This window comes from Pomacea canaliculata, linkage group LG1 (assembly GCF_003073045.1).
Source record: "Pomacea canaliculata isolate SZHN2017 linkage group LG1, ASM307304v1, whole genome shotgun sequence".
NCBI classification, from domain to species: domain Eukaryota; kingdom Metazoa; phylum Mollusca; class Gastropoda; order Architaenioglossa; family Ampullariidae; genus Pomacea; species Pomacea canaliculata.
Window position 1 is genome coordinate 7392884 of NC_037590.1, and position 24708 is coordinate 7417591.

Here is a 24708-nt window from a genome sequence, read left to right on the forward strand (position 1 = left end):
ACTGCCAGGACGTGTAGCGGACAGCACCGACACAAAGGAGGGAGAAGGCCAGCCTCAACGGCTGTGAACTGTGGCATGAACAGAAATCATCTGTCGATTAGCCAAATCATAGTCACTTGGCCGAATATCACTTGCATGCGAAAGGGTTGTAGCATTTTAAACTTCTATGTCCACTGTGTGACCAACTCGCTTTAAATGAGCTGATATAATCCATAACTTTGGACACAGTTGACAAATACTAAGCTCGAGGGTCCCTCTCAGTACACACTACCTCCCTGCTATCTGACAATCTGATAGTATTCCACCATCTTGCCTTCCTAAAAACAGCACCGTTCGATAGCAAGTATTAATAAAAATATTCTCGAGGGTGTGAACCCTGAAGTTAGTGGGGAGGGGGAGAGAGGAACAAAAATTACAACCTATCACGTGGTGTTTCCAGCGTGGCAACGCTTGTAAACAAAGTTGCAGGAAGGATTGTTTTCGTTGGCGACAGAGCGTGCAGACGACTTTTTGCACCCGGCACTCAAGCTGAGCGCCAAGCGGACAGTTGGTGTCTGTCGGCCGTGGTCTGTGCGTGTGGCAAGAGATTGTGTGTGTGCCTTTACTACATCGTCGACGCTAACATCACTGAGGTAAGTCGTGTGCGGTCTTTGCTTACTTACCCTTCATGTGCGCGTGCGTAAACAAAAATAACAGCGAGAATCCGTGTTGTTTGACAGCAACTTGGTATTTTCACTACGTCACACACTCGGTAAACGGTCGTCTGCCGCTCAAGTCCGCTGCACATCTCTTGTCCATTCGCAGGGCGCAAAGATACAAAATTGAAACCATATTAATTAAAAGCCCCATAATAATGTAGTAGATAAACATCTTTATGAAGGATTCTGGCAGACCGAACAGGGATTTAGCTGTATATATATCACGCACGCTGTGATATCCCTTAATAATCAACTTTTATTGATCGAGCTGTGCTCGGGGAAGTGTTTGCGCGCGAAGGCCGCGCTATTTTTAGAAACCAAACACGAATGTAATTAGAATATTCAAGGAGATGTTTTCAACTAGGCCGTCGTGGCAGATAAGAAAAAAGCACAGATTCTACACGAGTAGGGGTGAAGATGGTTGTTGGCAAACAGCCGGGTGCTGGGGCTACTTAACCTGCTCTTCATGTAGCAGACCCTAAGCATGTGTGAGAGGGTGTCGATGACAGCATGTACACGAGAATGGCGAACTTTCCACAACACCTCATCTGCCTAATGTCGTTGTTGATTTTCGAAGTGTGACGACAGCACAGTTTATATAGCTCACCACAATTTACCAGCATTTGTCTAAGCAAGGCGTGGAGTATGCTTGTTGAGTACACTCTCCGCTTTCATTACATGTGTGGAATGTTGAATGGCTTACTTCCGGCTACAACTTGCTGGAGGGCGGCCGTGTCTAACACATGAGTAAACAGACTGCAGTCGCGCGGCGAAGTTTTAGTTGGGATTCCAGTTATAAGCAAAATGCATTAAACATTTTCGGTACAAAAAAAAAAAAAAAAAAAATTAAATGTAGGGTCTATCCAGAATTAACATTAACGAAGGTGGTAAGGGTTGAAACGTGATGTAATGATTCAGACACGATCTTGCCAACACTTTCCATTCTGTTTGTATAACGCACACCTTCCTATTTCTAGACAAATATTTAAATAAATATGCAAGAGTTTGGAACAATATGTATACATTTGTATAGCAGACAAAGATTTTCAATAAACATTCTGCGTTGGAATGGAGATGTTGGAGACCGCACAGTCCTCAGGGTCAGCCTTTTCGTGAGGGTGGTGCCCAGTTCTCCAGCCCTGTAGAGGGCCAGGTACCTTTTCTCACAGCTGGTTCAGTTGTTTCTGAAGTTAAACGCGGTGTCTAGACCCTGCAGGCATAACTTCAGGTTTCCTTACCCCTGGGATTCTCTGCCTCCACCTTAAAACGACGGATCCAGGGGTAAAACAGTATCTGCAGGGTTTGGACACCGCTTTATAATTTTGGAAATAGGACACTTGTCCTTGAATTATTCAGGTTGTCAGGGCAACAACTTACCCTCGCTTCACTGGTTATCCAGATTCCTTATGAAGATAATGACTGGCGTAAACAAACCATTAATGCATTTGATTTAAACACCGTGTAATTTAATAATTACAGAAAAGATCTGGACCAATAGCGTTCAGATATGATTAAAATCCAAACAACGAAAACAATAACAAACAAATAATGACAGCAAAAATTAAAAAGCGATGCACGAAAAGGAACAGGAAAACATGGCAGCAATGTAGACTGTCGGTAGCTTTGGAGGAGGTTGATACAATCAGAAAACCTCAAGCCAGCCAAAAAGCAGTGCCTTTATCAGTTGAAACAGAGACGACCTTGGCAGCCATGCAGCAGCGCGCATGCTCCGATATCTGCCGCCACAACCATGCAGCCTGTCCAACAGCATCTGACAGGGCAGCCTCACCTTGTGGGCGTGGGCGTGGGCGTGGGCCGGCAACTGCACTCGGTAGGAATGCACGCGAGCGTGTGTTCATCCGCAGGAGGAATAACATGTGGCAGTTTATTCTCAGGAATGTTCACCGCGGGCCGCTGAAAGATCAGGCTGCCGCCTGAAGAATGAGCGCCGACAGACGTGAATGAACGGGTACCTTCCACACGGTGCAGAATATGTTTGTACGTGTTGCTGGCTTTGTTGCTTATTCTGTTGCTGGCATTGTTGGCTTTGTGGCTCGCTTGCTACGGGCACAGTGAAGTGCTGAAGTGCCACACAACGAGGAGAGGAAGTGGGCACCGCCCTCGCAAAATAGCTGGCTCCAAGAAAAGCCTTACTGCCAAGTAACATAAAAAAAAGAAGAAAAAAAGAAAAGATTAAAAGACGACCTTTTCACTCAAAGATATAAAGACACGTAGTTTCTTCTTCTTTTTCCAATGTATACTTAATTTTTTTTTCAGTTCTAGGGTCGTTGTTTCAGACTACAGAATGTAGGCAGTGATGTGCAGGTCGTTGCACACATGCGCCATTCCTCCTCCATCCAATCACATCAATGATCCTCTCGATTAATCTGACTTTCTTTCGACTGGAAGAAGTCACGTAGGCTGTACCGAGGCGGCATCAGTGAGACATATTTTTGTCAGTCATCCCTCACTCGTGATTATATCTGTCAGCGGGAAATGGATTTTGGAGAGAGTGCTTGGCAGACGGATCGCGACTGTATAATGTACCGGACAATCGATATGTGACATAGAGTGAACAGGACTGGCACTCAGAAGGGAACGACCTCTCCTGGGACGTTTGTTGACCCTTTGTGACCTTGACCTCGTGAATAAATGAGCATGGTTAACATAGTCCATAATTCATTGAGATTCGCGAGTGAGCGGTCGTGTTGTTGGTATTATTTCTCGCAGTTACGAAAGACATCAGGCAAAATGGCACTCGTTAAGCCGGCTCGATTATACAAATGAAGAAAATGCAGAGATTTGTTAATGAACAATCGTATTTTGGGTTTGACTTATTGCAGTTTCTAGAGACATCCCGGCAAAATGGCTTCCTCAGACGGTGATGTGGAGCAGCTGTCCAGGAAAGTAGTTCAGATGTGCGTGGAAAAGGCCGCTGGCGGCAAGAAATTGTCAGAGGCAGAGAAGAAGCAGGTTAACAACAAGGCGGCCACCAAGGTGTTCCAGGACACGCTGGGAATGAGCAAGGACGACTGTCGCGCCGCCGATATTGCCTTCTCCAAGTATTGCCCCAAGGGCAAGTAAGTCTTACAACCTCGCGACACCCTCGATCTTCTCGCTTATGTTACTCGTTAGAGTTTAATTACATCAAGGACTTGTCCGTAATTACGTATCATATTTTACAACATTCATTTGTTTTGGACTTTAGAGTTTAGTTAAAATGATGCTTTACTCATAAAGGGCACAAAAGGGATGTTGTCAGACGACAGGGCGCAATGAATGCCGTGTCACACCAGTCCCATAATTCAGTTGATTGTGGTCACAGGAAGGACATAGACCTGGAGACCTTCATGACCAAGATGTTGCCGGAAATGGCGGCGGAGGCCCTGGCCAAGAAAGGCGGGAAGAAGAAAGAACACAGCGACCCCGCAGTGCAGGAGAAGCTCGCTCAGTTCAAGAGCAAGATGGCCGCCAAGTGCAAGGAATGGGAAAGCGCTCCTACAGTGAGTTCTTCCACGGCTTGTCGACCCTTCATCCTCCTTTCATTCTTTTCCCTCTTCCTTCAGATCCTCTAGTTGCTATTTTTAGTATCGATCAACATTAAAAACGCACTGAGCATGCACTACAAGCTCATGAATACACCGGTATGGGAAACAACTTTCAGATCTGTATATTTGTGAGAGGTTTATTTTTCTTAATTTGATTAGCGTTCATGAACTATTTTGGGTATGTAAAGACCTATTGGATAAAAGGGTGTTCTGACTGTGGTTAGTCGGTACAGTACCTTATTAACCCTCCCTTTTGAATGATTCCAGGGTGGCGGCGATGCTGATGTGGTCAAACGGCTGACTGATTCCAGTCAGTACACCGGTTCACACAAAAGCCGTTTTGACGAATCCGGCAAGGGCAAGGGCATTGAAGGCCGCAAGGACATTGTAGACAGCTCCGGGTATGTCGGGGACTACAAGAACGCGGGTACCTACGATAAGGCACACAAGAACTAGCACAGAACAAGTCAGCGGGTTAAGGGAAAACGAGGAGCTTTGTGATCTTATAATCAGTCTCTAACAGCAGGGCATGGCACTGCGGGAGGGGTTTGGCAAAGGTTTGTGCCAAGAACCGTTTACTATCTTGTAGACATTTTATACGTATTTATTTCCAGCAACAAGACAGTCAACATATGCAATCCTCACTAGGTATGATACGAAACTTAGGGCAGCTAAGTCTGCTGTTTTGCAGAAAATCTTGTTGAGATAGGAAAGCCCTGGTCAAAATGTGGTCAGGTGAGAGTCCAGGTTGACAGTGGCTGCGATGGAGTTTCCTCGGTGACCTTTGACAGTATAGACCCGTAGAAAGGATGGATGTCACTGCAGGGGAGATAGTGTTCTTGTGTTTGTACCACCTAACTGCACTGTGCTTAAAATGTTAGCACCTGTTAGTTCATAGCTGCTATGGTGTCAACAGAACATAATTAGTATTTTTAGTACAAAACCTTTGCGTCAGTGGTGTACATCGTCTTAGGTATTAGAACCAACGTATAGGCACATGTATTATTAAAGTGTACAGGTAAACAACCTCTGATTCTGAAATGCTTGAGAGCCATGAGTGGCTCGCTCTACATTCCCCAAATAGCAAGCTTGTTCGCAACCACGAAAAGAGTCAAGATAAACCCAAATAATTCACATTCTACTAACTGTAACATTCGGCAAACGTGTACTTACAGCCATGACCAATCCTTCTACCCCAGAGTACAATTAGACCACATCGTCCCATTTTGAAAACGAATTCCTGAAGTTGAAAAAGATCTTTTGGTCTGAAGGCTTTTCGTTACTCGGCCATGTGAATGCAGGACGCTAGCCCTACAATGTTTCAGTTATATGTCGTCCTTAGTGATTTTTTGTCATAATTCTCAGATAAAATGTTTGTGCATATTTTGACATGTTTACGTGGATTTAGACCTATTTAGAATTACTTGTTATCAGAATTAGGTCCAAGCAATGAATAAAACAGCGGTTTTCAATGATGAAAGACGTCAGTGCGTTAGTTAATTCTTATATGGGTGCATTTGTTTATTTCTTGCGAAATTAGAGAAGATATGTTTTATTTATTGCAAAGTGTTTTTTTCTGCAATAAATTTGTAACGAAACCACAGATTAGCTAGCGCCCCTAAAGGGAAGCGATAGGATTGAAACACCGAATTTCCTCCCCACCTCCCGCCAAAGTCCCAATGTTCCAAAGTCAATGGCCTGAGGGGTGAAATTGCACGTGACTGTAAACCTTTAACTTCAGAAAGAGATAATAATAGCGACCCAGAGGCTTTAATTGAGCATAGCAGTCTTCTGCTGACAATGACCATCTTTGTGTTTGAGGTGCAAGATTTTGTTGATAATGTTACGGTTTTCACTCACCCAGACTTTTTTCACTGGCAAGAAGAGTGCTTTTGTTACACCACTTTTAATGATAAACAAAAGATCTTCTCCCTTTGCCTTACGTCCGTTTTTTTAAAGTAGCATTGTTCTATTTTTACGACTTTTTTGTTCTTTATACATGTATTTATTGAAAATAAAATGTTTATTTTGAACCTTCACTGTTTGTGGAACGTTGGTGATTGTGCAATGAATGAAACAGACAGGCATACCAAGCCATTAAATGTGAGGTATATCTGCCCTGGATGCGACCTAAGAGATGGGATGATTTTTCACACTTGGCAGATGGTTTCCGTCAGTTGATGGAAATGATTAGCCAAGGGAATGCACTCCTTCAATCCCAGCGAGTATTTTCCAGCATGTCCTTACCTCCCCTTTACCTATGGCTGTCATTGAGACTGGCTACCTGTCGACACGAGGTGACGGTGAGGCATTTCCGAACAGCATTTCACTCGTTTCTCCCCTTTCCTCGTTTCCCATCCTTCCTCCAAATTATTCTTCATAAATCGTCAGAGTTTTAACCAACAAGGAATATTAAAAACTCACAAACGCTTTTTGTTCGCGCGCGCAACACAGAAACACGAACGCACACACTTTCACACAAGCACGCACACATACACATGCAAGAGCAAAAGAAACCTGTTTTGACATGACTAGTAGAAACATAACTGGGTTCTTTATATTGCTGCTTTATTTCAGCAGTTCAACAATCAATAAGTGAGAATCTTAACATGTACTGTTTCTTTATGTACTATTTTACATGGTTTTTAAACACTTTTCTTACGTGTTCCTACACAGCAGTAACACAGTGTACACAGTATACATAAATCACACAACATATACAGTTATATATATATTTGTTCCTAAATGTACATCTGCAGCAGACAGACCACTGTTCGAGGGGTAGGAGGTCCATGGGTGGTGGTACAATAACAAGATGCAGGTGAACACAAAGACAACTATCAAGTGATGTTCTACTCATCTGCACAATGTCATTCAAAAGCTGGAACGCATTTTAATTGAGATGCCTGAATTGAACAGACACATAAAATAAACCGCAACCCCAACAACAAAAACAAACAACCAAGGTGGACTCAGACAGCAGAGTTCATAAATGCATTTGCCAACATGGCGTAGAACTACTTTTTGAAGAGAAAATTCTGGTCGCTTCACACCTGTCGTGATTCGACTTCCGCCACAACTTTTTTTGCAGCTGGCGGAGTGAGACAACAAACTAAAAAAAGAGGGCAATACCTCGTTGCGTTGGGCAGGTTGTGAATGACTTGTGCACATCGTGCAGGTAATGCACATGCAAGTGGAGGGAAATCAATCAACGAACTAACGGCTAGACGAGAACAATCAAGTCTGCGCGTAGGTCACACATAGAGCAATCTTTACATACATTGTCAGTTTTCTGTACACAAACTGGACGGAGCGATAAAGGTCACTTCTTCATTATCTCACGATTTCAAACAGACCACTACAACTGTCGCGAAGTTTTTCTAAGGAAAATAATAATCCGATCACAACAAACAAAACCTTTATAGTCTTGATAACAAGCAGGAAAGCATATACTACAGATACTGACCCTATGGTCACACATTTAGTTGCTTTTTTTTCAAGTTATGCGCTATTTTAATGCAATCAAGACTAAAGATTACCAAAAAAAAAAACAAAACATTAAAATTAAAATCAAACAGCGAATAGAATTACATAAGTAACAACTTATTTGTGAAGACATTGTTTATAATTTGAAGGAACAGGAAATAACCATCTTGCAAAGAAGAAAAAGCAAATAAATAAATAAAATAGGAATTCAGGAAAAATATAATTTCCGATGCATTATAATTTTTTTTATATACGTACGCGTGTGCGTGTGTTTGGTTTTGTGATTTGAGATTTGTGTGTATTTGAGTGAGCCCGTTAGTGTGACCGGGTGTGACTGTAAATGTACCCACCTAGTTACACGTGAATAACAGCGATTTGACAGATGTGTATATGCATGCTTGCGGTGTTTATGAGACTGGATTTACGGAAAACCGAAATTTGGGAAAATATAACTTAAACAAAACAGCTTCTTTATTATACAGCCTACCAGCATATATGATGCTTTTGTGCATTTTACATTTGAATAACCAGAAAGTTTTCATAGAAATCCGTTTTTTGTATGTAGTATGCCCATAAGAGGAATCTTTCTCGAAAATACACCACATACTCCTAAGTCATGATGACACGATATTCAAAATATTTTGGACAGATCTTGTCAAGGCAGGTACACTGTAATTTCAAATACAGGTCGTAAAATATTTCAGAAATATAAATTCCAAAAGTCAAAAAGTCATATAGAAATTAGTAGTGTGTGGCTCAAGAACATGGACGGCGGAGAGATTGCACAGATGTTGAACTCGTCTTCAATGGTCTGGTCATTAAAGGAGCGGACGGAGAGAAGTAGTTTCAGGATACAGAAGCATTGAATACAATTTGACACATACAACTCAAACTGGCCAACTAGTCTCTAACTTGTGGTAACTAATACAAACGATATCCAGGATTGCACCTTTCGTTGTTGAAGACTAAAGGAGAAAAACCCAAAAGTTTGAAACCCCTATTGAATCTTCATTCAAGATGAAGTTAAATGTCTGTCTGGTGTAACGAATGACAATAAATTAAATTTACCACACGATAAGAAAAAAAATACTAATTAAAACATAGGTCCTGCAGAGAGGAATATTCCTATATGTCAGTCCACTCATCCATTTGACTATCTGTTAATCTTGCAAGCGCCTAAAAATATCATTATCAGCTCGATATGTTGTAAACTTCACAAATATTTTTAGACGCTCGATATGTCGTAAACTTAACACATATATTTTTTTTTTACAAACTTTATATGAATTTTTTTATAACTGCAACTTTTGTAAACCTTATACATTGCTTTATAAGCGTGATATGTTTCAAACTTCATAAACATGTACATGTGAGTTTATAGGAGATGGGTTGGCGGTAATATCGGCAGGAATAAAAGCTTGCTTTGTCCAAGCCTGCAAGCAGATTTTGCCTCTGAGACGTTGAGAGACCGTTAGTTAGTCGGAATACAGAGTAAGTAATCTGTTGTCGGCAGTCGAGGGTCGACTCCGTTTTCTGCCTGACAATACCCCAGTTCGGCGTACACCTGGCCTGCTACCCGTTTTATGAACCACCTGTCAGTGTGGAGGTACGAACCACCTGTCAGTGTGGTCTGTGCTGACAACTTAAGTACTTGTGTGACGTAATCATTGTCATGCGCAGTGCCGGCACGTATCAATATGGCGGATATGGTTCTTGCTGATGAGGATTTGAGAAGGAAGAGTCTATTTACATCTACTGGGGAGGTGGAAAGGAGAGGAATAAAAAGACAAGGTTCATTCTTCTTCGCTTATGATACAACAATTACCGCCTGCAGTGAGTCTACTTTATCTAATTTTTATTTATACATCTATGTCAATCCACTGTGTAAGAACCGCGCCTACAATAACAAGAGAAGCTGTCCTTGGGTCTTTGACAATCTGAGTCCAGTAGTCGAAGGGTCCTGCTGTGTCCGTTAAAATGTCTGTTAGTAGGCAGAGAAGAGAGCCATGCAGAATTATGTGTCCTTAGAGCAGGGGTGGGGAACCTTTCTTCATCAAAGGGATATTTTTATATTTATAATATCATTAGTAGACCATACAAAATTACTTAAATATTATCCTGCTACGTTTGGTTATATTTCTGTAGTTTTGTCATAGTGTGCTAAGACTTCTATAACGTATACAATCCCACCCTGCCTGGCACTGCTGTCCTCTGAATCACCACAATCTGACTTTTGTAATTATGTGTGATAAAAAAATGCTCTACTCAAATGAAAATTACATCGAAACAACTGTTTGGAGTCTGTCAATACGCGTTTATAATTAGAAAGTGCCCAGAGGAAACAGAGTATATAATAACAAAATCTTTCTTTCCTAAAGCACAGTTTTCTGTTTGTGGTTGTGCAGTGAAAATACATCCATAATTCTCCAATGTCGTCCATATCGGGCGTGGACACCCGACTAGAAACACCGGTGTCTGTACTCAAATGTGTCCTGTCTATCCCATAATAGATGTTCCTTTCTTGCCCATCAAACTTTACGTTTTAATTATGTTTACCTTAATATAAATTTATGTTACTATGAAAAAGTTCATAGACTTCCTAAACTTGCTGCCTTGGCCGGGCCGAATAAAATTATTTAGCGGACCGCAGTTCCCCACCCTTGCTTAAGAGAGAGAGGAGCAGTATGCAGTGTCCAGTTAACGGTCAAGTGATTAGCAGTGTCAGAGTCAATTAGTGTCCAGTAAAGTGTTCAATGGTAAGCAGTGTTCAGTGTGCATCTGACAGGATCCAGTAGTATTCAGTGTTGAACAGTCCTCAGCATTTATTAGTGTACAGGGACAGCATCTTCCACTGTCCAGAAGCGCGGGACATGTAAGATCCGCTTGACTGGCTCAGGAGTGGCTTGCAGGATTCATTGGCAGCTCAGTGGGTGTGCACCTTAGCCAGGCTCCCAGATCGAGGCTTCGCTCCACCTGGTGGTGCCCCGGGGTCAGGCAAGGCACCGGACCGCACAAAGGTCGTGCCAGAGGGCGCCACCGAGCTGCCCCGGAAGGTCTTCTTGTCGAGCAGCGCGCCAAGCGACTCCTGGTCGCTCATGTACACATTGGAGATGGAGTTCAGCAGACGGTCGATGCGCCTCGGGAAGTTGTCCACGTTAGAGTCGCCTCCCGCTAGAGCTCCCTCTTTGGCGTACTGTGGGGGAAAAATGACTTATGAAAATCTTCCTTCGTTTAGACTCACTCACTCACTCGATCGCACGCACGTACGCACGCGCACAGAAGTTCTAAACATTTTTCCACGTTCTAAGAACAGCAATAGCAGATGATGAAACCTTTTATAAGTTGAATGTAATGAGATACAAAAACCTAGTTACTCTCTAGGTCAGGGGTGGGCAATTAATTTTCCCAAGGGGCCGGATGAGAAACTGGGATGGTTCTAGAGGGCCGGATGAGAAACTGGGATGGTTCTAGAGGGCCGGACTAATATAGTTAACTCAGTTTTACCCAATACTGTATATATAGTATATTTACTGGTGGGCGAGCCAGCGGGCGGGCCGGTCAGAGACAGGAGGCGGGCCGGATCCGGCCCGCGGGCCGGCGTTTGCCCAGGTCTGCTCTAGGTATTTGAACCTCCGGTGCATGGCTAACGGCTATGGAGGGCCTACCTGGCGGTGACGCATTTCATTCAGGTCGTCCGGGGTCAGGGTGGTGGGCCTGTTGGAGGCCAGGCCGGTCCACTGCTTGAAGCGCGACAACATGAAGTCGACGATCTCATAGTCGTTGCTCTGCTTCTGGATGTCGTCACGAACCGCTCCGAACGTCTCCTCCAGGATAGTAACGAACATGTTGGCCAGGATGAAGGCCACCGAGACCACGAAGAGAATCACGAAGATCTGGATGAAAGTAAACGGTGGTCAGAAACAGAAAGGAAAGGAAAAAAAAATGAATAAAATTAAGTGCAGAATATAGATTAAACAAAAAAAGGTCCAGCAGGTGAAACCTAAAATCCAAGAATAACTTTCAGTCTTCATCAACCTAGTCATTCTGCACATAGACCCCAACTTCCTCATCCGAAAGATGTCACATGACTGCTGCGCGTCTCACCTGCGACCAGACGGGCTCGGCCATGATGAGGGTGTAGATGTCGTACTTGCCCATCATCATGAGGATTCCGCTGACGACGGAGCCGACAAAAGTGGAGTACTGAATGTCGACGGTCATGTAGTTGAGGAAGAAGAGCTGAGAGAAGGCCAGGAAGACGATGCCGAAGATGATGCCGAAGTGCAGCATGCTCTTTCTCCCCATCCTCAGCGTGGAGGCCAGCATGGACATTCGGCGGTTGAAGCGGAGCAGTCGGAGGAACTTGAGCGTGGCGAAGAAGACCGTCCAGCCCACCATGTAGGTGAACAGCTCATTCCAGTAGCCCACGTACTGAAACTTGATGTAGTCCAGGCCTTGGGTCTCCTTGAACCGGGCCGTCAGCTTGTTGGTCTCGATCAGCCGATAGAAGTAGATGACGATGGCTGTCAGAGACATGCACACGATGCCCAGCTCCACCAGGTTCCAGAAGCCTGTGAAGAAGGCTAGCTTCTCCTTGATGAACGCTCGGATGAGGTTGACGGCGAAGAAGAGGATGAAAAGGCAGAAGACACCTTCACAGACGAGCTGGAACAGCATGGCGGACGACATGTAGGGCAGCAACATGGCCGGCTCCAGCCGGTAGCTGGTCACAGCGCCGCCTGTTGCGTGGAATTCTGCCAAAATCGTGGCTATTCCAAACAGGTTCACCTGTAAAAAATATATATAAGCAGTCTGAGCAGAAGGAGTGGCGGAGAAATAAAATTCAAATGAAGATTAATAATACATTATACTAACTTCAACAGAACGCAAGGTAGAGAGAATGAGGGGTGAGCGTGTGGAGAGGGTGGAGTCCACCATATTTTTACAAAAAAAATTCAAAAGTTGTAGATGATAAATTCTACATACATACCTGTGCATTGTAGGTGGTGAATTCTACGAACACCGCTCTGGTGTAGCGATCAATCCATTTCTCATTTTCAAGCTTCTTCATGAAGGTCTTGAGTTCATCCTTGGAGCCCTTGAGAGGGGCTAAATACCCGCCACCCGAGTAAATAGCCAGCTTTCCGTAGTACGGGTAGCCGTTAATATCGGAGGCTGGGGTGTAATGGTACCAGGACTCGGTGCTGTTGGAGCTGCTGCTGGAGGTCTTGGGCTGCCAACCCACATCGAAGTCTGCCTCCTCCTGCTTCAGTATTTCATAGCCGATGTTGCACTCCCTGATGACTTCCATCATTCGATCGTCCAGTTCGCACAAATCTGCATGCGGACACACACACACACACACACACAATGAATACACACGTATATATGACTTTTATTATTACTAAGATATTTTCTTTTTTAAAAATCAATCAGTAATTTCGATCAAATTAGTAACATCAGCCAGATATTTTGTCAGATTCTCTGATGTTACGACTCTGCGGTTTTCCTTTTAGTTTTTATGATTTCCCAATTACGCGTCTATCAGCTCGATTTGTAGTCATGAAGATGAATGAGAAATAAATATGAAATAATTGAGGAGAATTCCAATTTCTACATTGTCGGTCACAGGAGCCGTTTTCCCCCTTCCTCATAACAGAAAAAAATCAAAACAAACAGAAACCGACCGACAGACCGACTGATCGAGAAAAAAGTCTAGAAACAAGACAAGGAGGAGACGGAGGAGGAGGAGAAGGAAGAGGAGGAGGAGGGCGATGACATCGCGATGACGTCATCAGGGTACGTACTGGGGCGGACCCTCAGCTGCCTCATGACGGCGTAACCTAAGATTTTGGAGACTTTGTCGTTGACGTAGCCGCGCAGCAGGAGAGGCGGGTAGTTGTTGTAGTAGGGGCCGGCTCGGATCCCGTTCACAAGCCCTGACTGCGTCCAGTTCCAGAAATCGTCAGCGTTTTTGATCTGCAGACATGAAGGGAGCTAACGATAAAGAACAGTTCTCTTCTTTAGTCAAGAAAGTCTTTCTGTCCTGTTATGAACTCCGATGTGTCCTGTCTATCCCGCAATAGACGCTCCTAGCTTGTCTCTCAAAATTTATGTTGTTCATGATTCACTTAGTATAAATATTTGCTGACAGGAAAAAACACTTCTAGAATTTTAAGTGAATTCTGAGTCCCGTCTGCTGTTGCCATGCCAGAACCAAGGAAATGATCCAAATGATTTCGCGGGCCAAGTTTCAGTTGCAGAAACGACTTTCATAAAACGAGGCGTTTATTGTGTTTATACACGAATTTTTCTGACAACAGACATGCATTTAAAGAAGTTCACTGTAAATATTGTAATAGGTAAAAATAATGAAGATTAAAGAAGGAAAGGTGACTCGACACGTCTGCCTCACCGAGCTGAAGTCAACGTCGGTGTCAACGTTGGTGATGAAGATGCGCTCCATCGTGTCCTTGTACAGGAAGGTGTTGGAGTTGCTGGTGCGGTAGCTGATGAGCATGAGGATCCAGAGGAAGAAAGAGTAGATGATTACTTCCCTCACCACGGACCACATCTGAATTTCCTTCATGCGGCGGTCGCGAGCCGCCTCCAGTTCGCGTCGGTCTGGCGGCTTGTAGCCGATCTTCCGCGGCCTCGCCGCGCCATAGCCTGCACAAGACGATGACCTGAGAGCAGGCGGCAAACAGGCGGCACAACAGGCGGCAAAACAGGCGACAAAACAGGCGGCAAAACAGGGGCAAAACAGGTTGCAAAACATCGGCAGAACAATCTTTTTGAAGAACAATCTTAATTCGAATCCTATCTGCATCTATCACATTATTGGTTTATACATCAGAAAAATATACAAGTCAAATATATATTTATAAATAAAAATAATAGCAATAAATAAAATCAAGCTTTGCGTTTAAAGTGCCGCGATAGTCACAGAGACAGGCTGTAGAAAATAAGGAGGCATGAGGAGAACATGAGGAGGATACAGGAACAATGATAAACTCTGTCAAAGAACATGCTGGACGATCAGAGTGTCAAGAGAAAGAAGTGTGTTTTGTCTAGCAAAGCCTCACTTTCGCTGTTCATGGGGTGCAAGGGAATCTCATCGCTCGCCAGCTTGGTTGTCTCCTCGTCTATTTCCTCTTCATCTTCATCGTCGCCTGGGTTTTTGATGATGAGTGACATGAAGATAGCCATCAGGAAAACCTGCGACAAGAGAAACGAGAGAGTGCACGTGTATTTCCATGCGTCTGTATATTTATGTAAGTACACGTATGTGTGTGTGTGTATCTCTGTGTGTGTCTAAGTGTGTTTGTGTGAGAGTGTGTGTACGTTACCCCAGAGTTAACTATAGACAGAGGTGTTGGATACTGGTCCTAAATTTAGAAAAATAAATTAAAAACAATAAAAGCAACAAATAATAATGTTCGATAATCACCACAGCTCTGGCTTCAAAATGGTTTCCAGGCCTGTAGGTATGTTAGTTTACATCTTTCAATCTTGAAAGGGAACATATTTACACCAACATCATAATAACACCCTCCATCCACTCTACTAGGTTGGTTAGCCAATGAGACCATGAAGGCACCCAGTCCCAGAAATCATGGTCTACACACCTTTATGGGCTGTGTGACGAGGACAGACATGAAGAAGGAGATGAGCAGAGAGGTGATCCACTTGCGGCAAGCGTCTTCCGAGAAGCTGATGCCGTAGAAGGTGACAAAGGCGGCCGAGACGATGGTGGCGACCCACAGCACGACCCACGCCAAGATCCGACACCACCAGGGCAGGCTCTTGCTTTTCTTCTTCCTGTCGCCAGATGTCGGTAGATGATAATAGGTACAAATTAAAAAGAAAAAGATTTTCTTTTAGAGAAAGACAATGTTAAAAACCAGATATGGAAAAAACATTATTTCAACAAAACGGTGGAGAGATGAGGCTAAGCAAGAAAAGCGAATCAGGTCGAAAGAGAATGGAAGGCAAAGAGTCAAAGATGCAGCGAGTGAGAATCAAAGGTACACACAGAGTGTCAAAGAATCACACACACACAAAGATGGGAAAAAAGAGAAAGAAAGAGACGGAAAGTAGGTTAAAAAAAAGAGAGTAACTCAGATTAAAACAAGAAACTATTTTTAGTACAAAATGATGGATGGGAACTACAGCCAGAGTGCGCGTGGCAAGCAGAAAAATGTAACGGAAACTGTCAACAGAATGTCCAAGAGACAGGTGTAGACAGACAGCTGGAAAAACAAACAAGGTGTTAACGGGACCAGCGTCAAAACACTCACGTGGGCAGGCTGGGGTCAGCACGTGCAGACATGGAGGTACCAGGGCGGGAGGCTGCAGAGTCAGGACGTCTGGGCTCGTCAATCATTGTGGCCCCGCGGCTCATGGTAAAGATGCTCCCGACCTGTGAGATCACAAAACAGACAAACAGACATGTTGCGAGTCCACACTTGCAAAACACAAAGGCTGAGGCGCGAGCAGACGTTAAGCACATCGACGAACACATCACCTCCGGCTTGACGTCAACGATAGAAGCTTCCTGGCGGTTGTCGTAGGCGTGCTTGATGGCCTCGTCGACACGCGAGGGCCTCTTTCGGCGTGGCCGGGCTTTGCGGAAGAGGTAAACGACGAGGAAGTTGACAGGAAACACGATGAGGTTGCTGACGACGCCGATGAAGACCTGCGGACAAGTGAAAGACATAAAGACGATGAGCAGCGGAGCGACATGAAGATTATGAGCAGGTGAGTGACGACGGTATTATGGGGAATCTAACGGTACACAGGTGCACTGTTCTATCGTTTGCGAACATAACCAACCCCTCGCAAAAAAACACTAGCACGTGCACACACACAAACTCTCTCTCTCTCACACACACACTCGTACACCCACGCACAAACAGACTGAGCAGGCATCATCACCTGTTCAGGTGTGAGGGTGAAAGGTCCCACGCTGAAGCCACTCGACGTCTCCGAGCTCTTGGAGGAGGTCCTGTAGAACATGGCGTTGGCCAACATGGTGGCGTACAGCAGACACAGGCAGCAGGACACGCGCTGAACGCACGTGAAGCGAGACTGCGGAGGCCGCGCCAGCACCGAGAACCACAGGTGACCGTCCGCCAGGTCGCGCCGCGTCCGCTCCGCGAACACGTGACCGAACTGCGTCATCTGCTCGTGCGTGGCAGCGGGAATGATGCGGTCCACCTGCACAGGGGAAAAAATGATAGAGAGAAAAGTTTAAAGAAAAGATGTAACAGTTTTTCCCTCTTCTCCTCCCCATTTCTAATCTCTTTGAAAAAACACGAAGCCAGCACAGACTCGAAGACATTCTTGGATGTCGGTCAAAGGACAAACCTGTTTTCTCTTGCACGTGCGTTCAATCCACAAATTTAGCCTTGTTCTAGTAGTAGCTGAAGATTGGATTTTATTTTATTGTCTGTATCTTAGACCTCACACATACACTCCACAAAAACATGCACACAACATTCTTACCTGGCCATCATCCTCTTCCACAGCGAACCACTTGTCGGCGATGAAGACCCACTTCTGATCCGTCTGCACATCCCGGACGATCATGTAGTTGAGATACCAGCTGCCGAAATTACCTTTACCGGAGTTGTCGTGCCACACACGGGCATAGTTCAGGTAGCCTAGCGGCCTGCACACGAAACAAAGATGATTAGCGGGTCAAACAATAATTACATACGAGGATATAAGAGAACTGAGTCAACAGGGAGATGAAGAAAGAGAAACTGACCGAGGAACTGCCATGAGGAACCCGTTGGTGTCCCCGCGGCGGAAGATCTTCCTTTTGCTGTCACTGAACTGTCGTACGTCTGTCTCATCCTCCTCACCTGACAGGATGAAGAACACCTGATGGGGAGGACAGCAGGAACATTAAGATTGTAATGATGTGTTTCATTTTGTAGCTTATAGAACACATAAGACAGGCAACTTCATGGACTAAAAAAGACGACATTTCTCTGTGACTAATTGCCACAGCAAAACATCATAGCTGACAGCTTTAAGAGCGACTACTGTACAGCCCAGTAACATTCCAAAGGACGCTTAAATCGTAGATTATTTTAGGAAGCAAAATAAATAAAACACAAGTATATCTGTCCTAATCTTCTTAATTGCTCATTTTCAACTGTCATGATTAAAAACCACATTTCAAGCAGTTGTAGCTTGGCCAATGTTTCTGCGACAAGCACAACATGACAACAAGTCTGCCTTGTCTCAGTCCCTCATGTCTCTGGTCTGTCAGTGTAAACGTAACTAAGGGACCTTTGCTTGTGAAGATTGAGGACACTGTGACTAATTAAGAAGGTCCAGTGACAAAGACAGCGGAGACAATAGTGATGCTGTCTAAGACTACATTCCTACCTTGGAGTCAGTTCCGGCGTTCTTGCGCATGCCCGTGACTGTGACAATCTCATAATAATAGTTATCTGCAGCGTCGTTGTCCATCAGAGGTGCGATGCCCAACTAAAGAAGGCAAAAAAGGAAATTCTCAAAGTCATGAACTATGGTTTATTTTTTTGAAACCGAATTGTAACTTCTGAAAAAAATCGCGAATAATGAAATTGCAACCAAGTGGGTTTGAAGGTTTATCAGTCAGGTGATCCTGGATACCAACCTGCTTACCCACCACTGTCATATTCATTCAAAACACTCCCAGCTATCAAAGAATCTATCCACTCATTAACCAACCGTTTAACCAGATATCACAGAGAACCCCCCAAAAAAACAAGCCTTACAAAACATACAGGCTCACAACCGGAATACTGACACCCGAAAGAAGTAGATAAACTACTTGCTCATTGTTTCCTAATCAGATTACTCAGGTAAAGCTCTGAGCCAGTTTTAAGTCTCGGCTACCTTTTCCAGATCTTTCTTGTCCTTTCGACGGGCCCAGACAACGGCGAGGATGTAGACGAGGGCGATGACGATTTCTGTGATGTAAAGAGTCGGGTTCTTGTAGAAGTCCATGTTACTGAAGACGAAGTTCCAGTCGATGGTGTTTGGAACCACAACCCAGCCTCCAGCGAACGTTGTCATGTGCGTGGCTAGACAAACCGTTTTGTTCTCGTCCGTCTCAGGACTCACCTGTTGATAGAAATATTTGAACATTTATTTTTTAATATTTAGCAACGTGTCATAGTGAAGTCAAAGGGAGAGTATTTTCACAAACAAGTCAACAAGCTCACCCTCAGTCCGTAGGCGCTCCAGTCACTGGTGTTGCTGGCCTCGTTCTTGGCCAGGCAGCTGGACGTGTAGATCTTGAGGCTGTAGGTGGTGGTGAACTCGGTCTCGTTTGCACCTGCCTCCCACCTGGGCAGAGCGCGGCAGTCAGTCACGTTCAGGTCGTGTTCGCTCTCCTTCAGCTGCCTCACGCCCAGGTAGGCGGTGCCTTTGAAGTTGTTTACTTGCAGGTTGTCCAGCATCCCTCTGGTGCAAAAGGGGCGGTCGATGGTTGGGACTGGAAGAGGTAAACAAACTATCAGGCTTTTCATGGTTTATAACATTTTGTATATAATTTTTACATTTTTTTCATAATATTTTCGCTTTAATAGCACTGTTTGCTTCATCATCATAGTGTACTCGTCACCAACTCAAAGACCTTCACTGACCATCCATTCTGGGAGGGACAAGGTATGCGGCGGAGCAAGTCTGGTTCTTGATGTCCGGCAGAGCCCCGAGGCTGACGACGACCACCATCTGGAGGTCGGTCCTGTTGATGCAGATCTCCCAGTGCAGGGACGAGAAATTTTTGGTGATGTTGGTCTTGTGGTATTGAAACGCGTTCCAGTAAGCCAGCTTGGGGCTGCCGGAAACAGAAACATCTTTTGCACATTTTCTTGCCATCATCATCATCATCATACTTTGAGGATATTTATTTGATTGAAATTCTAAAACACATTCAGGGTGTTTTATATGGTTGTCTTTGTAACAGAAAAGTGTTCGGAAAAGGAATACTTTGGGTTAGAGTGGACTGGGAATAAAGACAGACACGTGGACAAGACTGGCAGCAGTCAGGGAGGCAACAGGAAGTAGAAAGCTTACTCGACATTGGCAGCAGATATGCGAGGGATGTTGGGGTCACGAGGTATGGTCACTTTGATTGGCTCCTTCAGGTTGTCGACTGTGATTGGCTTGTTGTTCTTGTCATACAGGCTGATGGTCACGAAACGAGTCTTGGCATCACGGATGTCCTTGGCCCCCTCAGAGTACGAGTCAGGGAGGAAAGTGTTTTCTGATATCTGCACGTGGCAAGTTGAGAGGTTGTGTGTGTGTGAGAGAGAGAGAGATGAGTAACTATAGTCCTTGAACTCTTAAGTGCCAGTGTAAATAACGTTTAGTCGTTATTTGTCACCAGACTTTGCTGCGCTCCAGACATTCACGTGACCACATACATATCACGTGACCACGAACGCGCCACTCATGTGTACAGACACACAAACGCACTTGTACGTCCACACACACACACATACAGGCTTTCAATGACCATTCCTATTCACATAAAGTAGACAGGTAAAAGTGTCGCTTACCGCACAAACAAACGTGTCGTTCTCGCCGACAGAGTTGTTAGGGAAGAGGTTACCCAGGGACGGGAACTTCACATTCGCCGTGGAGTTACCCACCCTTTGTGTTTCCCTGCACACAACAAATAATCTCTCGCTACTGTCAAACAGCAAACATGTAGAAGGTGTTGACAATTCAGTAAGGAGTCTTTAGAGAAAATAGTCAAAAATGTTGTTTATTCTGTTGCTACGATACGAGTGGCAAAGAACAGAGGACAAAGCAGAATCCAAGTCTGGAACTTTGTGCTCATTTTAGTCTTTAGACAATAATCAGACATGGTCAATAAAATACTTACATGGTGCTTGAGGTGAGGTCACATACATTTGCTGTACTAGTCATGCTAGACAGACAATAGTCACACCACACTGACACAGGTATCAGTGCACTCACCATTCACCACTCACCATTCACCATTCACACATCCAACAAACGCCATCAAAGTCTCCTCACCCGAAGAGTTTGCCTGCCTCAGTTTTGTTCAACGTGGTGATGGAGCGATCAGAAGCAAAGGTTTGGCTTTCTCCAGGGATGGAGTTGTTGGAGAAACTCAGAATCACCTTGTTCCGAATTTCATTCACCTGTCTCTCCATCTCCTGGGCCTGTGAAGACGATCAGAAAACCATTCACTGGAAAGAAGAAATTAGAGGAAGAGCAGGAGAAGAAAAAAGAGGTTAAAGAAGGAGGACAAGAATAAGACTAAGCAAAAAGAGAAACGTGAAAAGGAAAAAGAGAAGAGAAAAGAAAGAAAACGAAGGAAGAGAAGAAAATTAGATAAAGAAGATAAGGCGATTAAAATAGAAAAGGATAAGGAAATGGAGAAAATAAAAGGAAAAACGTAGAAGGAAAAGAAGAAGAAGAAGAAGAAGAAGAAGAAGAAGAAGAAGAAGAAGAAGAAGAAGAACAACAACAACAACAACAACAACAACAACAACAACAGACAAGGAAGAAAAAGTAGAAGTAACGAGAAAAGAGAAGAAGATTGAAAAGCAGAAGGAAAGGGAGTAAGTACAGGAGGAGGAAGGAGGACGTGACCAGGTGAAAGTACCTGACCCGTGTCCATCCTGATGACAGGCGTGCCACGTGCCACGTGTCGTCATCACGGTCAATACCTGTAGCATGACGTCTTCATTGTAACCATGGAGACACCATCACGACCACCCTTGACTAACCACCCGAGAACACTCACCTTCTTTTTCTGAGCCTGGCAGCTGGTGACAGAACTCCAGTACACGTCCGCCTCCTCCAGAGTTCTGGGATACTGCACGGACAGCACTGGAACAACATGGCGACCTCGTGATATACAACAGCTAACTGAATCCACGTGACAAACTCATAATGATGATATTCTTTATTAACTGCCATGTATTCTGTTGTGTTTATTATGTCAACCACATTGTATCTACTGTGAATATACATATATGTATAAAGCACGTGTGAGGTAAATTTAAGTGCGTTCCAGAAAAGTTTGTATACGTACATTAAAGGTAGTCTACATGTTGTTTGCATTTAAATCATTTCATAATATTTTATGTATATTTAAGTGTACTTTATCATAATTTAAATATATTTTGCAATGTATCCTATGCGCGTTACACATATTTAAGTGTATTCCGTACCATCTGTGTATATTTATTTTATAGTCTATAATATCTGCTGTTTGTATTTATTTCATATCTTCTGTGTGTTGTCAAAGGGATTCTCTAATGTCTACTTAAGTTTCATTTCTAACATCTGCCGAGTAAATTTAATTGTATTCTGCAGGAAGAAGGGCATCCACTTACAACAATCATCTGATGGCGCTGTATTTTCGGAATCGTAGTCTTTGAACTCCTCTGACTTTCTGGCATTGTTCCTGGCAGTGTTGGTGGGGAACAGGCCGCTCAGCCCCACGCCCTGGGAGGAGGAAACACAGGTCACGTGACTAGCTCGTCTGCAGGCGTGTAACGGTTGTCTTGTGCTTTAAGGTTTGGACGGGGCTCCATTGTAAAGCTCTGATCATGTCTCAGCTTCATGAGTTGTAGGAGAGTGCGTGTGTCTCTGTGTTTTATTTTTTAATTTTTGTTGTTGTTGTTGAAGAACGTGATTCAATATGATACAATAAAAAAAAAAGAAGAAGAAAGAATAGAAAATTCAGTCAACTATCAGGAGGAATGTTGGAGTCAGGTATTGAGGTTGTAGGTTCTTACATCAGAGACGGAAGAGGCGACGGAGAGCATGTAGGACAGTATCTGCATCTTCTCCTCGCGAGGCACCTCGGGCCCGATGTCCACCTGGCTCGCCATGTCGTTCAGTCCGCTAAGCACTGTCCCCTTTACGAAATAATAATAATAATAATCATCATCGTCGTTATCATCAATCCTCAATCATCAATCCTCAATCATCATCATCATCATCATCACTTTGTATTTTCGTTTGAGTTGACTAGTAACTGATATCCATGTTATTATTAAAATATATACATATAATGCTACACCACAATCATCAACTGATGTGATGTCAGGTGATGGCTGACTTCATGGACATTTACTTCTGTAAAGTCAGAATCGTTCTCCAAGTCTAAATCACTGCCAGGCCGAACATTTCATTCATTTTATTTCAGCATTGTAGTTCTTCGACACGTTTCATTGAAAAAAAGCAAAACACACACGCACATACACACGCACATATACATATTCTACTTATTTCTGTCTGCTTGTAGCTGTCTCTCACCTGGAAGTCGGACGTTATTTCATCCGGGTACTTGGCCAGACCATCGAGTGCAGACAACACCTCCTTGACGACACGCGGGGAGTTGCGGGGTAGTGAAAGCATGTTGACTGCTGCCATCTCTCGCAACTGTTATACACACACACACATATATATATATATACACAGACGAAAGAGTGCTTTTCAATGTAGCAAGAAAACATCAAACAAAACATCTTAAAGAAGATACGATGTCTGGAGTACATGTCTGATCCCTCCCTCCACAAGAAACCTTATATGAACTGCAGCTCGTGTTTGTATGAAGCTGCTCACAAACAAATATACGTTGACAACAATTCACGTGGTGCTAATTAAATAAAGGATACAGCCTCATCAACAACAACAACAACAACAATGTCATGGAAAATATCTGCGGTGATACCTGAGCTCGATTGTCTCTCAGTGCCTCCATTTCAGCTTTCGCTTCCACTGAATCATTAGTTGCCTGTAACACAAAAAAACGAGTGTTCTTCTCTCTTTCGTCTTCCTTTTTCTTATTTTTTTGTTTATAACCTTTAACATCATTCAGTCAGTGAACACATACACAGAGATTAATTTACAAGCACGTACTCATCATGCTTACCTGCTTGTTAAACAAACACATACACAACAGCCTTCCCTTCCCTTCTCTCTCTCAGCATGTTTGTGTGTATATATATATACCTACATTAAAGAGGTCTTGAATTAAATAACACAAATGTGCACAAGTTCATCTACCATTCCCACCCATCTAGCTATTCTGTTATCTATCACCTGTCTTTATTTATCATCTATTTATATATCAACTTCTGAAGAGTAAGAATGATGTCACACAGTCAGTGGACAGAAGGAGGAAAAAGGAGGAAGACTCACCTGTTGGAATGCCTTGGTTCTGTCTGCATCATAACTGCTGAGACCAGAGGCAGTTTGCATGCTGGAAATTCCTTGACTCTGGAATTCTGTGAAAGTGTCAGACAAGGCGATCACCATGATGTGAAATGTGACTACAAATATTCCCCCAAATCCTGATTTTAAGTTGGGAATAATTCTTCTGCATAAATAATTTCAAACGAGGTCTAGAGAGAATCTTTATGACCACGCATTCTGGACATCACCATCTCAATTCTTCGATCACCCGCTAATTATCTCATTGGAATTTTCTTTACAGCTGTAAAGGATACATTAAAAGTGATTATAAAGTTTTATTTTAATTCCTGCTGCTTTATAAAGAGGAGATACGATACCAACCATTACAGGTGCTCACACCTATACGCATAAATGAAGTTGTGATTGATATAACTCAGAAAGTTCTCGGTCGTCACAATACAGGCTCATCAAGGTACACAAAAACTTTACATGCATCAGGTTAGTGCAAGTGTCAACACCACAAACCGTTAGTCAGGCCCTCGACACAACTCATGCTGTTAGTACACGTCAGCTGGCGGTCATGCGGGGGCAGTTAGTACGTTAGTGGGTGTTAGCGCAGACAGGCAATGTGAGCAGGTGTTAGTGTGAATACGTCATTTCCACTGCTGTTAGTGTCGATAAATAATGTGGTTAGCTGGTGACGCGCGGCGCGAGCCACTGAGATCACGTGGTGTGCACGTCACGGCTGTACATCAAGCAGCATGCGACGGTGAGCGGAGGGAACA

The 24708-nt window shown here is 43.8% G+C and overlaps 2 protein-coding genes across 6 annotated transcripts in view; one reads left to right on the forward strand and one right to left on the reverse strand.

The window, feature by feature from the left end:
* Positions 1–474: 474 nt before the first annotated feature.
* LOC112565812 (tubulin polymerization-promoting protein family member 2-like) lies at positions 475–6285 on the forward strand. Its single transcript, XM_025241617.1, has 4 exons — positions 475–632; positions 3542–3778; positions 4024–4201; positions 4514–6285. Exons 2-4 carry the CDS (start codon positions 3564–3566, stop codon positions 4700–4702), a joined length of 582 nt encoding a protein of 193 aa, XP_025097402.1. The 5' UTR covers positions 475–632; positions 3542–3563; the 3' UTR covers positions 4703–6285.
* A 3281-nt stretch (positions 6286–9566) lies between these two features.
* Positions 9567–24708, reverse strand: part of LOC112567446 — a 54441-nt gene continuing 39299 nt past the window's right edge. For all 5 annotated transcript variants that reach the window (XM_025244163.1, XM_025244139.1, XM_025244156.1 and 2 more), the window contains 26 exons: positions 23930–24015; positions 23460–23522; positions 23042–23167; positions 22519–22641; positions 22114–22225; positions 21519–21604; positions 20783–20931; positions 20299–20404; positions 19814–20010; positions 19381–19574; positions 18958–19229; positions 18629–18856; positions 18134–18235; positions 17505–17620; positions 17240–17405; positions 16670–16951; positions 16260–16430; positions 16033–16154; positions 15361–15553; positions 14818–14950; positions 14148–14401; positions 13540–13711; positions 12723–13069; positions 11837–12520; positions 11398–11625; positions 9567–10925 (listed from right to left, as the gene is read on the reverse strand). In XM_025244163.1, the coding sequence (XP_025099948.1) occupies positions 10656–10925; positions 11398–11625; positions 11837–12520; positions 12723–13069; positions 13540–13711; positions 14148–14401; positions 14818–14950; positions 15361–15553; positions 16033–16154; positions 16260–16430; positions 16670–16951; positions 17240–17405; positions 17505–17620; positions 18134–18235; positions 18629–18856; positions 18958–19229; positions 19381–19574; positions 19814–20010; positions 20299–20404; positions 20783–20931; positions 21519–21604; positions 22114–22225; positions 22519–22641; positions 23042–23167; positions 23460–23522; positions 23930–24015 (4982 nt within the window). In that variant the 3' untranslated portion in view covers positions 9567–10655. The remainder of the gene's footprint in view (positions 10926–11397; positions 11626–11836; positions 12521–12722; positions 13070–13539; positions 13712–14147; positions 14402–14817; positions 14951–15360; positions 15554–16032; positions 16155–16259; positions 16431–16669; positions 16952–17239; positions 17406–17504; positions 17621–18133; positions 18236–18628; positions 18857–18957; positions 19230–19380; positions 19575–19813; positions 20011–20298; positions 20405–20782; positions 20932–21518; positions 21605–22113; positions 22226–22518; positions 22642–23041; positions 23168–23459; positions 23523–23929; positions 24016–24708) is intronic.